We start from the raw sequence: 17997 nt of genomic DNA, 5'->3' as shown, positions 1-17997 counted from the left end.
TGAAATGTGGGAGTAAATAGAGCCTTCTGAAGTACCATAGATAAACAAGCTAGGTGTTGAACAATAGTTCCAGGACTACCTTCTGGACACAACCCAAAAGCAAGACTACAGCCATTATAAAACTGTCTGCAAGGCACAGTCTTCCCAGGTGGTCCAGAAGCATATTATGATTGGTGGTACTGAAAGCTCCCAAGGGGTGAAGGAGAACTAGCAGGGCCATATTCCCCATGTTAATTATCCAATGTTGGTCATCTATCAAAGCTACCAAAGCATTCTCAGTCAGAAGCCCAATTTAAGTGCATCTAATTAATTGGTATCAGTCCTACACTTCTGGAGTTGGGAGACCATCAACTTTTTAGACACTGTACCAAGAAATAGAATAATTGAGATCAGTCTGTATATAATTACAGGTAGTCCTCGTTTAGCGACCATTCGCAATTACAACAGTGATGAAAAAGTAACTTTGCAACCAATCCTCACATTCAAATTGTGTAAATGAAATAAACACATTTACAACCTTCACAGGCCTGTAAAACAAAGGGAAGCTGGAGTAAGATCATAAGCACAGTTGCAGCTTCACTTAGCAATCACTTCCCTTAACAACCAAGTTGCCAGTCCCAATTGTGGTCACTAAATGAGGACCACCTGTATACAGCACTCCCGAGTCAAGGAAGGATTTGTTCATCAGAATTCTTATAATTGCTGCCTTTTAGATAAAGAAGATAATCTCGCCAACCAGAAGCTGAGGTAGCTGCAGTTGATTCTGTCTGCAAAGAATTATGCAAATAGTTTAATTCCCCCTTTTTCAACATCTTGGTGGAGGAGATGCTGTACAATACAGAAGAGTAATATCAGCTTATTCTATGTAGACATAATGGAAACACAATAAGCCCTCTTTGCTCTCTCGTTTATTGCACAATAGAAGTTTAAATATGCCTTAATTCAAGATCAATCTAATTTATCCTGAGAATTCTTCCACTTGCACTTCAGCTGCCATCTCATCCACTTCATTACTCATTGTTCCCTAATAAACTAAAAGGATGATTTGGTTCTCTGAAGAGGCGAAGGGTGTTCGGAGTGATAGTGCTATCTGCCAGGGAATCTTCATATTTCACAAGGTTGGCAGGGGTTCAATACTGTTGCCAACTAGCAAGATGATGAACTCCCCAAGTATATTCAGAAAACTGTTTGGACCCATCAAGCCCCTCAAGTCAGGCCTTTTTGACAGGTTCAGTCAGTGGAGAACCAGAAAGAGGGAAAGGCATATTATTTCAGTATCTATAGAGATCAGCTGCAATATTAGTAGTAATTACATTCTCTACCTAAATCACTGTGATAGTGGACAGAACAACCAATATTATTTTCCACATGAAAGAAGAATTCAGGATTTGTATAAATAGAACCAAAACATAATATAAGAGTACATTGGAACACATGAGGAATAATTCATCATAGCTTCTTCTGAACTTTTGTTCAGATAGTCTTGATTGACTGACTGGATTTCTATACTTCTGAAGTGTATGATGTGGTGGTTTACAAAAACAAAATAGAGTACAGAGTAATCAAATAAAGTTGGTCATCCGTAAAACCAAAGTATTCAGTAAAAGACAGCAATGCCTAAATATACCAACTGTTGGTGTCATCAACACAGGTACAGTGGGGCAAAAAAGTATTTAGTCAGCCACCAATTGTGCAAGTTCTCCCACTTAAAAAGATGAGAGAGGCCTGTAATTTTCATCATAGGTATACCTCAACTATGAGAGACAAAATGGGGGAAAAAATCCAGAAAATCACATTGTCTGATTTTTAAAGAATTTATTTGCAAATCATGGTGGAAAAGAAGTATTTGGTCAATATCAAAAGTTCATCTCAATACTTTGTTATATATCCTTTGTTGGCAATGACAGAGGTCAGACATTTTCTGTAAGTCTTCACAAGGTTTTCCCACACTGTTGCTGGTATTTTGGCCCATTCCTCCATGCAGATCTCCTCTAGAGCAGTGATGTTTTGGGGCTGTCGCTGGGCAACACGGACTTTCAACTCCCTCCAAAGGTTTTCCATGGGGTTGAGATCTGGAGACTGGCTAGGCCACTCCAGGACCTTGAAATGCTTCTTACGAAGCCACTCCTTCATTGCCCGGGCAGTGTGTTTGGGATCATTGTCATGCTGAAAGACCCAGCCACGTTTCATCTTCAATGCCCTTGCTGATGGAAGGAGGTGTTCACTCAAAATCTCACGATACATGGCCCCATTCATTCTTTCCTTTACACGGATCAGTTGTCCTGGTCCCTTTGCAGAAAAACAGCCCCAAAGCATGATGTTTCCACCCCCATGCTTCACAGTAGGTATGGTGTTCTTTGGATGCAACTCAGCATTCTCTCTCCTCCAAACACGACGAGTTGAGTTTAGACCAAAACGTTCTACTTCGGTTTCATCTGACCATATGACATTCTCCCAATCCTCTTCTGGATCATCCAAATGCTCTCTAGCAAACTTCAGACGGGCCCGGACATGTACTGGCTTAAGCAGGGGGACACGTCTGGCACTGCAGGATTTGAGTCCCTGGCGGCGTAGTGTGTTACTGATGGTAGCCTTTGTTACTTTGGTCCCAGCTCTCTGCAGGTCATTCACTAGGTCCCCCTGTGTGGTTCTGGGATTTTTGCTCACCGTTTTTGTGATCATTTTGACCCCACAGGGTGAGAACTTGCATGGAGCCCCAGATCGAGGGAGATTATCAGTGGTCTTGTATGTCTTCCATTTTCTAATTATTGCTCCCACAGTTGATTTCTTCATACCAAGCTGCTTGCCTATTGCAGATTAAGTCTTCCCAGCCTGGTGCAGGTCTATAATTTTGTTTCTGGTGTCCTTTGACAGCTCTTTGGTCTTGGCCATAGTGGAGTTTGGAGTGTGACTGTTTGAGGTTGTGGACAGGTATCTTTTATACTGATAACAAGGTCAAACAGGTGCCATTACTACAGGTAACAAGTGGAGGACAGAGGAGCCTCTTAAAGAAGTAGTTACAGGTCTGTGAGAGCCAGACATCTTGCTTGTTTGTAGGTGACCAAATACTTATTTTCCACCATGATTTGCAAATAAATTCTTTAAAAATCAGACAATGTGATTTTCTGGATTTTTTTTCTTATTTTGTCTCTCATAGTTGAGGTATACCTATGATGAAAATTACAGGCCTCTCTCATCTTTTTAAGTGGGAGAACTTGCACAATTGGTGGCTGACTAAATACGTTTTTGCCCCACTGTAGCTATAGCGGACAGCTGCATTTTACACCAATAGTAGTTTCTTAATAGTCCTCAAATCTAGCCCTGCAACAGAGCACACTGCAGTAGTACTTTCAGGTGGTGATGAAGGTCTTGGTTATCACCATGCTGTCTCATCCCTCTTGAACGCAGCCTGCACCCACCCAGACATTAGCAGCAGCTGTAAGTACAGGAGGGCACCTAAGTCCTGGTTGTGCTCTTTTCATGAGGAGTGCCACCCCATCCAGAGTTATGAACCAGAGAGATTTTGGACAATCAGCAACTCCATCTTATTTTGATTTAATTTGATCTTATTTTATCCTTTTTAGGCTTCAGTAGCCTACAGGTATCAGGTCAAGGCTTCTGTAGCATCCCTGGCAGTACCCAGCTGAGTATCATAATTGTATGGATGTTATTGCACCTGGAACTGACTGATGACTTCTCTCAGTGGTCTCCTATGGATAGTAAAAAAAATAGGGGAAAGAAAATCAAGACCTCTGGGCCTCCACATGGAAGTGCCATGCTAATCACCATTGGAACTGTCCACTCAGGAAAGAGCAGAGACACTTTAAACAATGCTTCCAGTCCACAGCCCTTGCAGTCAATACAAAAATATACCATGATTAGTGGCAGCAAAAGCCATTGAAACTTCAAACCAAATTTCAACAAAACAGAATGACCAACGTCTCAGTCTGATGCCTGGGCCTGAATCCTGACTGCTTGGGCCCCAAATAATCTTCTACTTCTAGGACATTTTGTAGCTGCAGATATACCACTTTCTTACTGACCATCCCTTAAAAAACAGTATGTTGGAGGGAAGACCCCAAAGAGCTGGGTCCAGAAAGGCCTTTGGGGACCTATTTGTTTCTGTTGGTAGATCAGCCAGCAAGATGAAAAATTGCAGACTGTAGATAGAATAGGCCCATTAGAGTTGTAGGTTAAGTTGGCAAAGAAGATGTTCACTGCATTTAGATAACAAGTAGTGCTACAATGTAAAGCCATGGAAAAAAATTCCAGAAAACTTTAGGAAAGTGTTTTCTTTTCTGTTTAAGTGATACATACAATAGTTAAGAAAAGGTTCATATATATAGATTATTACTATTGGTACTCTTAATATTTTTGCTGAGTAAGATTGATTGATGAATCTTTCTGTAATTTGGTTATTGTTTAGTGATAAGAAATGGGAAGAGGTCCCCCCCCCCACTATTAGAGAAGGTGTAAGTTACTTGTTTGGAGGGAGGGGGAGTCACTTTTTATATGTCTTCTTTTTTGTTTGTACATCTTTTCTAATTCTGTATTAGCTTTTAACTATGTAAAACTCTAATAAAGATATTATTAAAAAAAGAGAAAAGGTTCATGTATCACTGCTCACTCTTGACTTATTACAATTAATCAGTTAATTCCAGTACCTGGAGGGCAACTGTATAGTAAAACTCTTGATTCAAGGACAAGAATACATTCCTTTCTTCAGGATACACTAACATTTGTTTTTATAAAGAAAACAGAAAGACCTACAGTCATGTGAAAAAGAAAGTACACCCTCTTTGAGTTCTGTGGTTTTACATATCAGGACATAATAAAAATCATCTGGTCCTTAGCAGTTCTCAAAAGTAGGTAAATACAACTCAGATGAACAAGAACACATGACATCATTTATTTTACAAAAAGAAAACCAAATGGAGAAGCCATGTGTGAAAAACTAAGTACGCCTTATGATTCAATAGCTTGTAGAACCACCTTTAGCAGCAATAACTTGAAATAATCTTTTTCTGTATGACTATCAGTCTCTTACATCATTGTGGAGGAATTTTGGCCCACTCTTCTTTACAACATTGCTTCCGTTCATTGAGGTTTGTGGGCATTTGTTTATGCGCAGCTCTCTTGAGGTCCTGCCACAGCATTTCAGTTGGGTTGAGGTCTGGACTGGGCCATTGCAACACCTTGATTCTTTTCTTTTTCAGACATTCTGTTGTAGATTTGCTGGTGTGCTTGGGATCATTGTCCTGTTGCATGACCCAATGTTGGCCGAGCTTTAGCTGTTGGACAGATGGCCTCACATTTGACTCTAGAATACTTTGGTATACAGAGGAGTTCATGGCTGACTCAATGACTGCAAGGTGCCCAGGTCCTGTGGCTGCAAAACAAACCCAAATCATCACCCTCCACCACCGTGCTTGACGGTTGGTATGAGATGTTTGTGCTGATATGTTGTGTTTGGTTTTCGCCAAACGTGGTGCTGTGCATTATGGCCAAACATCTCCACTTTGGTCTCTTGGTCTGTCCAAAGGACAGTGTTCCAGAAGTCTTGTGATTTGTTCCGAAGCAACTTGGCAAACCTACGCCATGCTTGCATGTTCTCTTTTAGAGAGAAGAGGCTTTCTCCTGGCAACCCTTCCAAACAAACCATACTTGTTCAGTCTTTTTCTAATTGTACTGTCATGAACGTGAACATTGAACATGCTGACTGAGGCCTGTAGAGTCTGAGATGTAACTCTTGGATTTTTTGCAATTTCTCTGAGCATTGCACGGTCTGACCTTGGGGTGAATTTGCTGGGACGTCCACACCTAGGAAGATTGGCAACTGTCTTGAATGTTTTCCACTTGTGAATCATCTTCCCCACTGTAGAATGATGGACTTTAAATTGTTTGGAAATGGCCTTATTACCCTTCCCAGATTGATGGGCACCAACAATTGCTTCTCTAAGATCATTGCTGATGTCTTTACTCCTTGGCATTGGGTTAACACACACCTCAATGCTCAAGACCAGCAAACTCCTAGAACGTCGGCTGTTATAGAGATAGTCACACTTGCTGATGATCAATTGATCAAGGGCATTTGATTAGCAGCACCTGGCTGCTACTTAGCCTCTTCATACCTATGGAAGCAGTAAGGGTGTACTTAGTTTTTCACACAAGGCTTTTCCATTTTGGCTTTCTTTTTGTAAAATAAATGATGACATGGTGTTATGTGTCATGGGTGGTTGTTCATCTGAGGTTGTATTTAGCTACTTTTGAGAACTGCTAAGGACCAGATGATTTTTATTATGTCCTGATACGTAAAACCATAGAACTCAAAGAGGGTCTACTTTCTTTTTCACACGACTGTAGCTCTGCTTCAGTCATGGGCTTGTTTCCTCTTGTTGACTTTGAGCCAGGCCTGAAAGAACTAAGAGTTGGGTAGATATTGGAACTAGCTTTTGTATCTATTTATCTCTGTGTCTATCATGCTAAAAATGTTTAAGTACTGCATAAATCCAGTTTTTCTCTAAAGGTCTGTTAATTTGGGGTGAAGTTTTTCCCCACAGCTTCAAAATTTCTAGAAAGTTTACATCTGGCTGTGCTGAACATTCATAAGATACCAGCGTAGTTCTAGTCAGTTTTATGAAATGAAGTGAATGCAATTTTGCTTAGCCATTTTCAGTAGTCTAGGTGGTCATAAGAACCAAATCTAAGGCATGGCTTATTTATCGTTAGTTAATTATTTAGAAATTCTGTTTACCTATCTGAATCTTGAATGACTATTCATTCTTATCAAATTTGTAGAGGTGAAAAACTTAACTTGGATGCCTCCACTGTCTATTTCAAAAAGTAAACTGGCCAAGATTTTTTAACAACATATTTTATTTTTTTCAGGAATGTTCAGAAGGAAGATCGTGGACCCATGCTTGATGAGTATAGAGAGTACAAGAAAGTTAAAGCTAAACTGCGTCTTCTTGAAGTCCTTATCAGCAAACAAGATCCATCAAAATAAATTATGTTTCTTCATAACAATGAACAGTTGTTTTCATATGCTGCCCATAGTACTGTTAGGGGTACTCTTTTGTCTTGCGTTGTTGAAAGAATGCAGTTTTTGTACACTTTAGAAGGGCAGGTAGGTCCTATCTAGAGAGTTAATGAAAAATTTTAAATTGAGACTCGATCTGCCCAACTTTTACAGTTTTTTTCTCATTTTTAAAAAATTACAAATTAATCTTGTTCTCAAAAGACTTTTATTCTAGAATCATTCAAAAACTTTGGACCTGCTAACTTGGTTTCATCTACATTTATTAGTATTACACTGAACTCCTCTGTTGCCTTTTTAGTATGGAAAACAATGGCAGCCAATTAAGCATACTCCTGAACACCAAAAAGGAGCTGAAACGCCTTTCAGAGGACTGCTGTGGAATAACTTTGATTGCAAATGGCATCTTTCATATATAGAATGATCGACGGATATTGAAATATAAAGTATGTTCTTCAGTTTCAGATGACAATGGACAAACCAGAAAGTGACCTTGCTTGTTGTATTTTTAAAACTTGGAAAAACCTGAACATTTATATCACATATTGCCTAGAAGACTTACATTACTGTTAATTTCTATTTATTGTCTACTGGTGACAGTGTGTGGTCTGAATTGGAGACTGCATCTTACCCTTGTGTTGGTGCTCAGATTCATACAGTTCAGTAAGCTTACACCACTTTTGCTGTATCTGAAATAAACTTATTTTACCAAGGGCTACAATTAATGTAATTAATGTGTTGGACAAAATGGACAGAGCTAGCTTTGAAAGAAGCCTTTCTACTTCCATTCACAGAAATGGAAAGAGAAGTGATCCGTCTCACGCAGGTATCATACGATTTTTGCATGACAAAGCTTCAGAACCAAGACCTTTTTCTTTCTGATATTTTCTTTGCCTAGTATAAATAACGCAACAGCGGCTACTGTTTTTCTTTTAAATCTGCACTCAAAAATCCTTCTAAATGACTCGAGTACCTACTATGAGATATAGTTCAGAGGAAAAGGGCTTATATGGAATCCCTTTGCACGTAGGTCCTGCATCTGTGGTTTGACTGGACTGAGTCCTAAGTGTTGAATACCTTCCGGATCTATTTTGTCTTGTGGCCATGTTTTTGCATGTGCCTATTTGCTGCATGTGTTACGAACAGCTAATGCCAACACAAGTTGTTTTTCACTGCTTTCTGAAAGACCAGAAAATGAACTTAGCGAAATAAATGGCATGTAAACTCATCAGATTGATGTGTTAACATGTAATAGGTAGAAAGTAGATTTTAGAGACTCCATACTTCTATTTGTTGTGTTTCTCATTTTTATTGTAATTCTAGGCATGTAATTTTGGAACCCAAAAACAAACATTAAAATGAATTTATACTCGGATGCTTTGCCTTTTTATACAGCCTGAAGGGTTTTAGTGGACTATAGTGAATTACAATATTGGGAATTAATCTGGAGATTTTCCGTGGCTTTTGTTCAACTTCATTGTACAATGTACATTTCAGTTACTTTCCCATCAATCTGCAAACACTGGTGCATCAAACATCAAAACCTATGTGTACTGTATAGTGTTGTACATGAATGTTTTATATACCACATGCAAAATGTCAATATGCACTATTTAAATGTTTTAAATAATATATTCCTCCTTTATAATGCTTAAATCTATATGATCCCAATATTTTTATAAAGTGAGTGATCAAACTGGTTCCACTTCAGAATCAACAGCTGCTTTTGTGTGTGTTTTGCAGTGTTTGGCTGTTTGTAGCACGCATGGCATCAGTTATGCTAAGAGTGTGTGTTGTGCCATCTTATTGAGCAATAAATGGTAGAATTAGGCTTTTGTGATAACACAGTTTTACTTTGGTATAAGTAAAAACTATATGTGGATGGAGATTATATATATATATATATATATATATACATAAATATATATAAAAAAATAAATAAATATATATAAATAAACCAGATATGAATGATTGCTATGTCTGGCATTTCATTGTATAGATTTTTATAATAAAACTTCTGTTGTCATATTCATATTTGTGTTGTGTGTGTGTGTCCGCACGCAGCTGTGTTTGCATTTTTCCCTCTAAATCTTGGTAAGTACAATTCTTAAGAGTTGCTAGGCTAAAAAAAAAGCTTATACACTAGTCTAATTCTGTTGTGGTGTATCCACGAAGTGTAAACTGGTAATAGTTGGAAACTGATTAGAAATTAGCTTGAATTTTTATCTTTATGAGTGACTTTGAAGATGTTTTGGAAAAGTGGTCTATAAATATATATTATAAGCTTTTCTTTTATGGATGTGCTTTAGAAAATGCACCCTTGTATGTTATGCTAGCTGTAGGTAAAAACCTCTCACTATATCCAGTATATTTAATATGTAGCACTTAAATTCTGCTGGAGAATTAGGCTGATTTGCTGCATGACATGGTCTTAAATTTTAGCAAGAACAAGCATGTTTCTGTCATTTATAACAGACATAAATAGGTGCCCATGGGGGGAAAAAGTCATTTATTGCTGGTTACTTCCCATTTCAAAGACCAATCCTGCAATATTTTATATTTTTTGTATAATTAATTTGCTCCATCTGAACATAAAGTAGCTGTGGATTCAGTTCACTAACATACATGCCTGACTAATATTAAAGATCAACACACTGTAATAGGAGACCTCTTATAATTGGTACCTAGTTCAAAGTTTGTGCATACAAAGCGATAAACAATGTAGTCTCCCCCCACCCCCACCCCCCACCGTATCTGCAAGACCAATAAGGATGAACTCATGTGACTGAGGAAGGGAATCTTAATTCCTTTTAAAACCCTAGAATTATGCATGTGCATAAAATGTTCTGTAAGAACACAGAGTGTTTAAAAAGTGCAGAGATGAGTTTCTGAATTTCAGCTGTTAAATACTGCTTGGACCTCAACCAGCTTTTCATTACTTGATAGAAGAGAAATCCTGTATGTTGCTAACAGTAATGATGCCAACCTGATGGAGAGCTGAGGGGCTCTGTGAGATGAAATAGGTTTAAGGGCTCCTAAAAATACAGCGTTTCAGCTGCTAAAGAAGTTGTTACAACTCGTATTTTTAGTTTTAGCAGATCTCTGAATTACTTGCCTTTGACGTCTTGTTTACTGCTACAATACACCACTGCGGGAACGTGCCACTTCTGGAATTGGGCCAGTGATTTAGTCTATTGCAAACTTTTTTTTTTTTTACAGGAGAGCTGAAAGGGAAAAGCACTGTGGAAGCAGCAGTACCCAAAAAAATATGTGCATCTCCTTTTTTTCTTTTTTCCCTTCTGTGCCTGTATAAGTTCACACCTTAGCTTTTCACTGTACCAGGCCCCAGTGGTAGAACAAATCCTCACCTCTTACTATTTTAATTTCTCTGCTGGTATTGAGCTGCAGGGAGAGTTTTCATAATTGTGTCCAGCCTATAATTCACATCCTTCAGTTGTCTCTCCAAATCTTCCGTATATCTAGAAAGTCTAAAACAAAATAACAAATACATAAAGGAGATTGAGGGAGCTCTGGAATCCTTGCCTTTGTGCAGCTGATAGCTCTAGTAGCAGAACTCAAGAATATTAAAATACTCCTCTCTTTTCTGTGAAGTCCCTGCATATTTAGTTAAGTTGTGGTGATTTCCAATATTGCATGTAATTTAAAGGACTGGTATATTAAAGTACAATGACTCTACTACAAATGTAATATCAGCCTATAGCAAGAACTATTCCCTTGTTTTTTACAGTAAGGACTGAAACACAGCACAAAATTCAGTGATACCAGGAGAATACTGGTTAGTCACTTAGCAGACTAATAGTACATACTGATTTAGATACAAATTTCATTGAATTCATTGTATAAATGTAAATTTTCACATTCATATTTGTGTAAATATAAATTTCATTGAATTCAATGAAATTTCCAGATAAATAGGCATAGAATTGTAGCCTAAATCTTTTTTTTTTTCCAAATAATTGTTGTAAAGGCTTATTATTTAGGGACTCTTTTTCTATATTCATTGGGTGCTAGATGTAAGGTTACTTTTAAATTTAGGACACTGTTTTTACATCAACAGCCAAAAGCCATTTGCTTTAGAGCACGGAATGATGCCTCAGTTGAATTTTTTACTTAGTATCAGAGGAGGAATATTTGGGTGGGAAACTGCCAGCGTGAGGATCACTCTTTTCACAGGCTGCCGTCATTCTCAGAAGCTATGGGTTTGGACACATTCCTGGAGCACCCCCTGACCTAAGATGCAACTGCAGCATTATTGCCATACAAATATATGGCATAAATTAAAAGCTGGGTCCCTAAATGTATATTTGGTCTAAAATTGGTTGGCAACATTGTGATGTCCAAGGGCTCTGCTGGGGAGAATGATGATCCAATTTGGGCAGAACCAGGATTTTTTTATGTTATTTTGAGTTTGGGAGTTTTGTTTTATAAAATATATTAAGATTATGTCAAGAATGTTACATTTTGTGTGAGGTTTCCACTTCAAAATGGCAGGAAACCTGTCACCCAATTTTGCCAAATGTAGGCAGTAGAAGCTCCAGAGCCACAAAAATAGTTGGGGACCTCAAGTTGCTCTCCTGTGGTAGATCCCTAAAAGGTGGATCCCAGGTCTGCAAGAACTGAAGACCCCTGGGATTACGATATAAGCAGCAGCATACCTCTGAAAGTCCCTCGCAGAAATGGTGTCATAAGCTCCTGAGGAAATCTGCCTCCTGACAGCATCCTGCAGAGAGAATTGGTCAGTATGACTTAGGATTCAAAAGGAAAGAGAGACTGTCACTATCTCTCCATTGGAACAACTGGGATAGGCAGATGTTGAGCTGCTCCTCCCAGCATCTTTCGTATAGTGGCTATATTGCCTGAGCTAGCTGAAAGTAACAGCTGGGCAGCATCTAGAATGCCAGATTGCCTCACCCTAGAAAAGGATTCCCCAAAGTGGTCAATAACCCCTAAGGGCCAATGGGACTATCCATTATTGTTACCGTTGATGTTACTATTATTCGTAATACTATTAGTTAAAGTAGTATTCATTAAATTATTTTTGTATAATAAATGTTTGGGGGTCAATGAACATCTGAAACTTCATGAATGGGCTGATGAGCTGGGGACCCCTGCCCTAGAGTGTAGCAACAGACTCTAGGGACTCTATTCTTAGTGGGCATATGTACAGAAAAAAAAGAGAGCTGGGAATGAACAACATTTTCTGTTCTCCCAACACATTTCTTTTCCTGCAACATACAAACAAAAAGGCATGGATGTCAAGTGAGATGAAATGTACAAGAGCGATGCTGTCCCTGGTTTAGAATTAATTTTCCTTAATAAATTAACATTTTTAAGTAAAAAAATTGGCCTGTGGGTAGTGGCAAAGAGCAAAGGTAAGTTTAAAAACAATCAAAATGACAAGCATATTTGCTCCTATGTCTACTAAAGCTCAAAAGAAAATACCAAAGAAAAAAGACAGAAATAGCAGCAAAAGAAGAGATAATATAGATGAACTCAGCTAGAGTACAGGTAGTCCTCGCTTAATGACCGTTTAATGATGGTTTGAAGTTACAATGGCCTCGGAAAGGGTGCTTTATGGCCCAAAAAGCACTTCTGGCCATCATAAAATGTTGTGTTGCCCCCCTGCGGTCATGTGGCCACATTTCGGGCATTTGGCAACCAGTTGACATTTACGACCAGTTGCCAAGTGCCCCACAATCATGTGACCACCATTTGCAATCTTCTATGCCGGCTTCTCCACTGGAAGTTGGCAGGGAAGGCTGCAAGTGGAGGGGACGCAGCAATCTGCAGAAATGGAGAAACTTCTCAGCAGCGGGCAGGAATGGAACTCAAATCCTGACGATTTGAGCTCCTTTCCTTCAACCCCAGGAAGGATTTCCCCTCCATCCATGGAGGGGAGGGCAAACCCTTTGGTGGGCTTTAGGAACGTCTGAGAGTGAAAGGGCTGCCTTTCAATTCCATGCGGAGCTGAAACCTCTGGCAGGCAGCCGTTTTGCTCTCAAAGACCTGCCTGCTGGGAGGATTTCAGCTCTTCGCTGACTGAAATTCCTCACCAGACAGCTCTTTCACTCCATCTGCTTAACGACCGACCCAGGAGATTGCTTAACAACCACAACTGGGAGTGCCCGGATTGAGGTTGTTGTGTTAAGCAGTCATGCTTAACTGCTTCGCTCAACAACCAAGATTCTGGTCCCAACTGTGGTCGTTAGGCAAGGGCTACCTGTAACATACACAGGTTAAGAATTTGGCTTTCCTGAGGACAAAAACTTAAACGTTTGAATGAAGTATTTTGAATTGAAGTTTCTGAGATTAGAACATGGAGGTCTCTAAAAGAAACTCTACAATACAACTCACTTTGTTCATCAAGGTAACTATCCTGTTTCTTCAGCATAACATGATCAGTGCAGATTTAATCAGCACCTGCAGAGAAGTATCCACCCCCCCCACCCCCCTGCAAGTCTTGCTGTGCTGACTCATTGTAATGAGAGGGTGTTCCTAGGAGGGATGAGCAAAAAACATTGGGAGTGTATGCAAAGAGTATATATTCCCAGCAGGGTCACCCAAGGCATGAAGGTCACCCCAGCTGGTCAGCTAAAGCAAGCAGGCACCTATATTGGGCAGCAGTGATATAGGAAGATGTTGGAGGCAGACAATCACTTTGGTGACATTGGCAAAGGCATCAATTCATACTGCTTGGGAGAAGGCAATGGTAAACCACTCCTGTATTTTTAACCAAGAAAACCACATGAATAGAAAATATAAAATGATTGACGATATAGTGCCAGATGATGGGCCCCTCAGGTTGGATGGCACTCAACATGCTATTGGGCAGTGTATAAATTTGATTAATAAAATAAATAAATAAATACTGAGGAACAGCTGAGTTTCTTTTGGAGCATTAATAGTGTTTATGACGTGGCTAGATTACAGCCTTCAGGACATCTAGTTGCTAATGCTTCCATACAGGAAAAGAAAATCTGAAGCTGCAAAGACAGAATTACAGTAGGAACATGGAACATAAGAATAATGAACACAGGAAAACTCAACACAGTGAAAGATGAAATGACTACAAATTGTCATCTTAGGCATCAGTGAACTGAGATGGACTGGAATTGGACACTTTGTCAGAAGATCACACCATTTATTACCCAAAAATATAAAAAACAAAAGAATGGCACTGCTTTTATAATTAGGAAGGGTATAGCAAGAGGAGTACTTGGCTACAACGTAATCAATGACCGAATAATTTGATTGCATTGTAGCCAAGTACTGATAATAATTTGATTAGACGTCCTGGACAATCCTTGAATATAACAATTATCAGGTTTATGCTCCAACCACCGATGCAGAAGAAGAGGAGGTTGATGACTTCTATGATCAAGTTCAATTTGAAATTGACAGAACATGCAAGCAAGATATGCCAGTTGTGACTGGACACTGCAACGCCAAAGTTGGAAACATACAGTGGGGCAAAAAAGTATTTAGTCAGCCACCAATTGTGCAAGTTCTCCCATTTAAAAAGATGAGAGAGGCCTGTAATTTTCATCATAGGTATACCTCAACTATGAGAGACAAAATAAGAAAAAAAAATCCAGAAAATCACATTGTCTGATTTTTAAATAATTTATTTGCAAATCATGGTGGAAAATAAGTATTTGGTCACCTACAAACAAGCAAGATGTCTGGCTCTCACAGACCTGTAACTACTTCTTTAAGAGGCTCCTCTGTCCTCCACCCGTTACCTGTAGTAATGGCACCTGTTTGATCTTGTTATCAGTATAAAAGACACCTGCCACAACCTCAAACAGTCACACTCCAAACTCCACTATGGCCAAGACCAAAGAGCTGTTGAAGGACACCAGAAACAAAATTGTAGACCTGCACCAGGCTGAGAAGACTGAATCTGCAATAGGCAAGCAGCTTGGTGTGAAGAAATCAACTGTGGGAGCAATAATTAGAAAATGGAAGACATACAAGACCACTGATAATCTCCCTTGATCTGGGGCTCCATGCAAGATCTCATCCTGTGGGGTCAAAATGATCACAAGAACGGTGAGCAAAAATCCCAGAACCACACAGGGGGACCTAGTGAATGACCTGCAGAGAGCTGGGACCAAAGTAACAAAGGCTACCATCAGTAACACACTACGCCGCCAGGGACTCAAATCCTGCAGTGCCAGATGTGTCTCCCTGCTTAAGCCAGTACATGTCCGGGCCCGTCTGAGGTTTGCTAGAGAGCATTTGGATGATCCAGAAGAGGATTGGGAGAATGTCATATGGTCAGATGAAACCAAAGTAGAACGTTTTGGTCTAAACTCAACTCGTCGTGTTTGGAGGAGAGAGAATGCTGAGTTGCATCCAAAGAACACCATACCTACTGTGAAGCATGGGGGTGGAAACATCATGCTTTGGGGCTGTTTTTCTGCAAAGGGACCAGGACGACTGATCCGTATAAAGGAAAGAATGAATGGGGCCATGTATCGTGAGATTTTGAGTGAACACCTCCTTCCATCAGCAAGGGCATTGAAGATGAAACGTGGCTGGGTCTTTCAGCATGACAATGATCCCAAACACACCGCCTGGGCAACGAAGGAGTGGCTTCGTAAGAAGCATTTCAAGGTCCTGGAGTGGCCTAGCCAGTCTCCAGATCTCAACCCCATGGAAAACCTTTGGAGGGAGTTGAAAGTCCGTGTTGCCCAGCGACAGCCCCAAAACATCACTGCTCTAGAGGAGATCTGCATGGAGGAATGGGCCAAAATACCAGCAACAGTGTGGGAAAACCTTGTGAAGACTTACAGAAAATGTTTGACCTCTGTCATTGCCAACAAAGGATATATAACAAAGTATTGAGATGAACTTTTGATATTGACCAAATACTTATTTTCCACCATGATTTGCAAATAAATTCTTTAAAAATCAGACAATGTGATTTTCTGGATTTTTTCCCCCATTTTGTCTCTCATAGTTGAGGTATACCTATGATGAAAATTACAGGCTTCTCTCTGTAATTTTAAGTGGGAGAACTTGCACAATTGGTGGCTGACTAAATACTTTTTTGCCCCACTGTAAAAATATAGTTGGATTATATGGCTTGGGAAACAGAAATGAAGGAGACCAATTTATCAATTTCTGTCACTCCAATGATTTCTTCATAGCTAATACTGTCTTCAAACAACCAAAATGATACCTCTATAACAGGGACATCACCAGATGGAATATATAGAAATCAAATTGGCTGTATTATTGTTAAAAGGAGGTGGAGGAGTTCAATTACAGCATCAAAGACATGTCCAGGTGCTGACTGTGGAGCAGATCACAAACTGCTCGTGTGCAAGGTCCAAGTTAAGCAGCAGCAGCAGCAGCAGAAAGCCAGTCAGTTCCACAATATGATCTTGAACATATACCCACCATTTTCAAGGAGGACATCAAGAATTGTGTTGATGTCCTGAACCACATTGATAGAGAACCAGAGGAATTATGGAATGAACTTAAAGAACTTTTTAAGGATGAATGTGAAAAGAGACTGCCAAAAATGAAGAAAGAGAAGGCAAACTGGATGTCAGAACAAACTCTGGGAATTGCCAAGAAGAGAAGCCAAAGCCAAGAAAGACAAAAATCTGAGAAAGGAACTTAACAAAAAGTTTCAGAGAGCTGTTATAATAGACAAGAAGCAGTATTACAACAACATCTGTAAAGACATTGAGGATGGAAATAGACATGGAAAAACAAGGCAAGTCTTTCAAAAGATCTCTGAAGTCAGAAGGAGGTTCCAACCTTGAATTGGTATGCTAAAGGACTCCAATGGACAGAGAGTAACTGATTCAAAGGAGATCAAACAAAGTTAGAAGAAGTATACTGAAATACTGTACAGATAGTCCTCACTTAACAGCCCTAACTGGGACCGGCAATTCCACTGCTAAGTAAAGTGGTCACTAAGTGGGAAATCATGTGACCGTGACTGTGCTTTCCAGCTGGAAAGAGACGAAACTACTCAGTTTCACACCTTTGGCTTTTGTCTCCTAACCACTCCCCCGCCTTTTGGAATGCTTGAGTGCCTGCTTACTGTCTTGTACACATCGAAAGCAATGTGATCACACTGCAGCCAGGGACTAGGAGCCACAGGCAAGCTAGGAAAACAGCTTACTTTCTTGAACTCCCTTTCTTTCTAATCTCTCTACTCTGCAAGAGGTGGGGAGGGTCAGCCAAAGAAGAAATTGCCTACAGAAATCATTTGCTTTTTTTCTCCCCCCTCCTTGCAGAATGGAGAGATTTGAGAGAAAGAGATTTCAAGAGAGTACTGTAAGCTGTTTGTGTAGGACACCTTCGGCTCCCAGCCCCAAGCTGCTGATGCAATTCCATTGCTTTTGATGTGTAGAAGAGCAAACAGCTTACTCTCTCCAATCTTTCTGCTCTGCAAGGGGGGGGGGGAATCACAGGTCAGGCATAGGACAACACGTACTGCCTGTAATGGCCATCATGTGACTGGGGGATGCTGTGAAGGTCATAAATGGTCGTAAATGGGCCATAAAGTTATCATAACTTCGAACGGTTGCTGAACGAATGGTTGGTAAGTGAGAACTACCTGTACAGTAGAGATGTCAACATCCAAAATACCTTAGAAGATATCCGCTACTTACTCTAGTACTAGAAGATAAAGTTAGATTAGCACTCTGGTCATTACCAAGTCAGAAGTCTACAGGAACTGATGCAATACCCACTGAAACATGGCAAGCAACAGAAGAAGAATCAGTCAAGGTTCTAACCAAGCTACGCCTGTAAATCTGAAATCTGACACAGTGGCCAACCGACTGGAAGAGGACAATCTACATTCCGATACGAAAGAAGGGAGACTTAACTGAATGTGCAAACTATCATACAATATCCTTAATTTCACACGCTAGCAAAATAATGTTTAGGATTATCCAACACAGATTAGAGCT

At 39.8% G+C, this 17997-nt stretch overlaps 2 protein-coding genes across 7 annotated transcripts in view; one reads left to right on the top strand and one right to left on the bottom strand.

Annotated features, from left to right (window-relative positions):
• Positions 1-7053, top strand: part of FAM13B (family with sequence similarity 13 member B) — a 76523-nt gene extending 69470 nt beyond the window's left edge. For all 4 annotated transcript variants that reach the window (XM_088133800.1, XM_088133801.1, XM_088133799.1 and 1 more), the window contains one exon: positions 6889-7053. In XM_088133800.1, coding sequence (XP_087989926.1) covers positions 6889-7006 — 118 coding nt within the window. In that variant the 3' untranslated portion in view covers positions 7007-7053. The remainder of the gene's footprint in view (positions 1-6888) is intronic.
• The window catches only part of PKD2L2 (polycystin 2 like 2, transient receptor potential cation channel), a 38106-nt gene continuing 23681 nt past the window's right edge, over positions 3573-17997 (bottom strand). The window contains exons 13-15 of one of the 3 annotated variants that reach the window (XM_025166211.2): positions 11713-11777; positions 10405-10524; positions 3573-3710 (exon numbers count right to left, since the gene is read on the bottom strand). In XM_025166211.2, coding sequence (XP_025021979.2) covers positions 10416-10524; positions 11713-11777 — 174 coding nt within the window. In that variant the 3' untranslated portion in view covers positions 3573-3710; positions 10405-10415. Of the gene's footprint in view, positions 3711-6999; positions 7138-9022; positions 10261-10404; positions 10525-11712; positions 11778-17997 lie in introns of those variants that run through there. The other 2 variants (XM_088133803.1, XM_088133804.1) reach the window with 2 other exon arrangements.

The sequence above is a fragment of the Python bivittatus genome, unplaced genomic scaffold, assembly GCF_059951505.1.
Source record: "Python bivittatus isolate LINGU-HERP-01145 unplaced genomic scaffold, Pbiv_v1 ctg000080_np1212, whole genome shotgun sequence".
Taxonomy (NCBI): Eukaryota; Metazoa; Chordata; class Lepidosauria; order Squamata; family Pythonidae; genus Python; species Python bivittatus.
The sequence above is the reverse complement of the archived record's forward strand: the minus strand, read 5'-3'. Positions and strand labels throughout refer to the sequence as shown.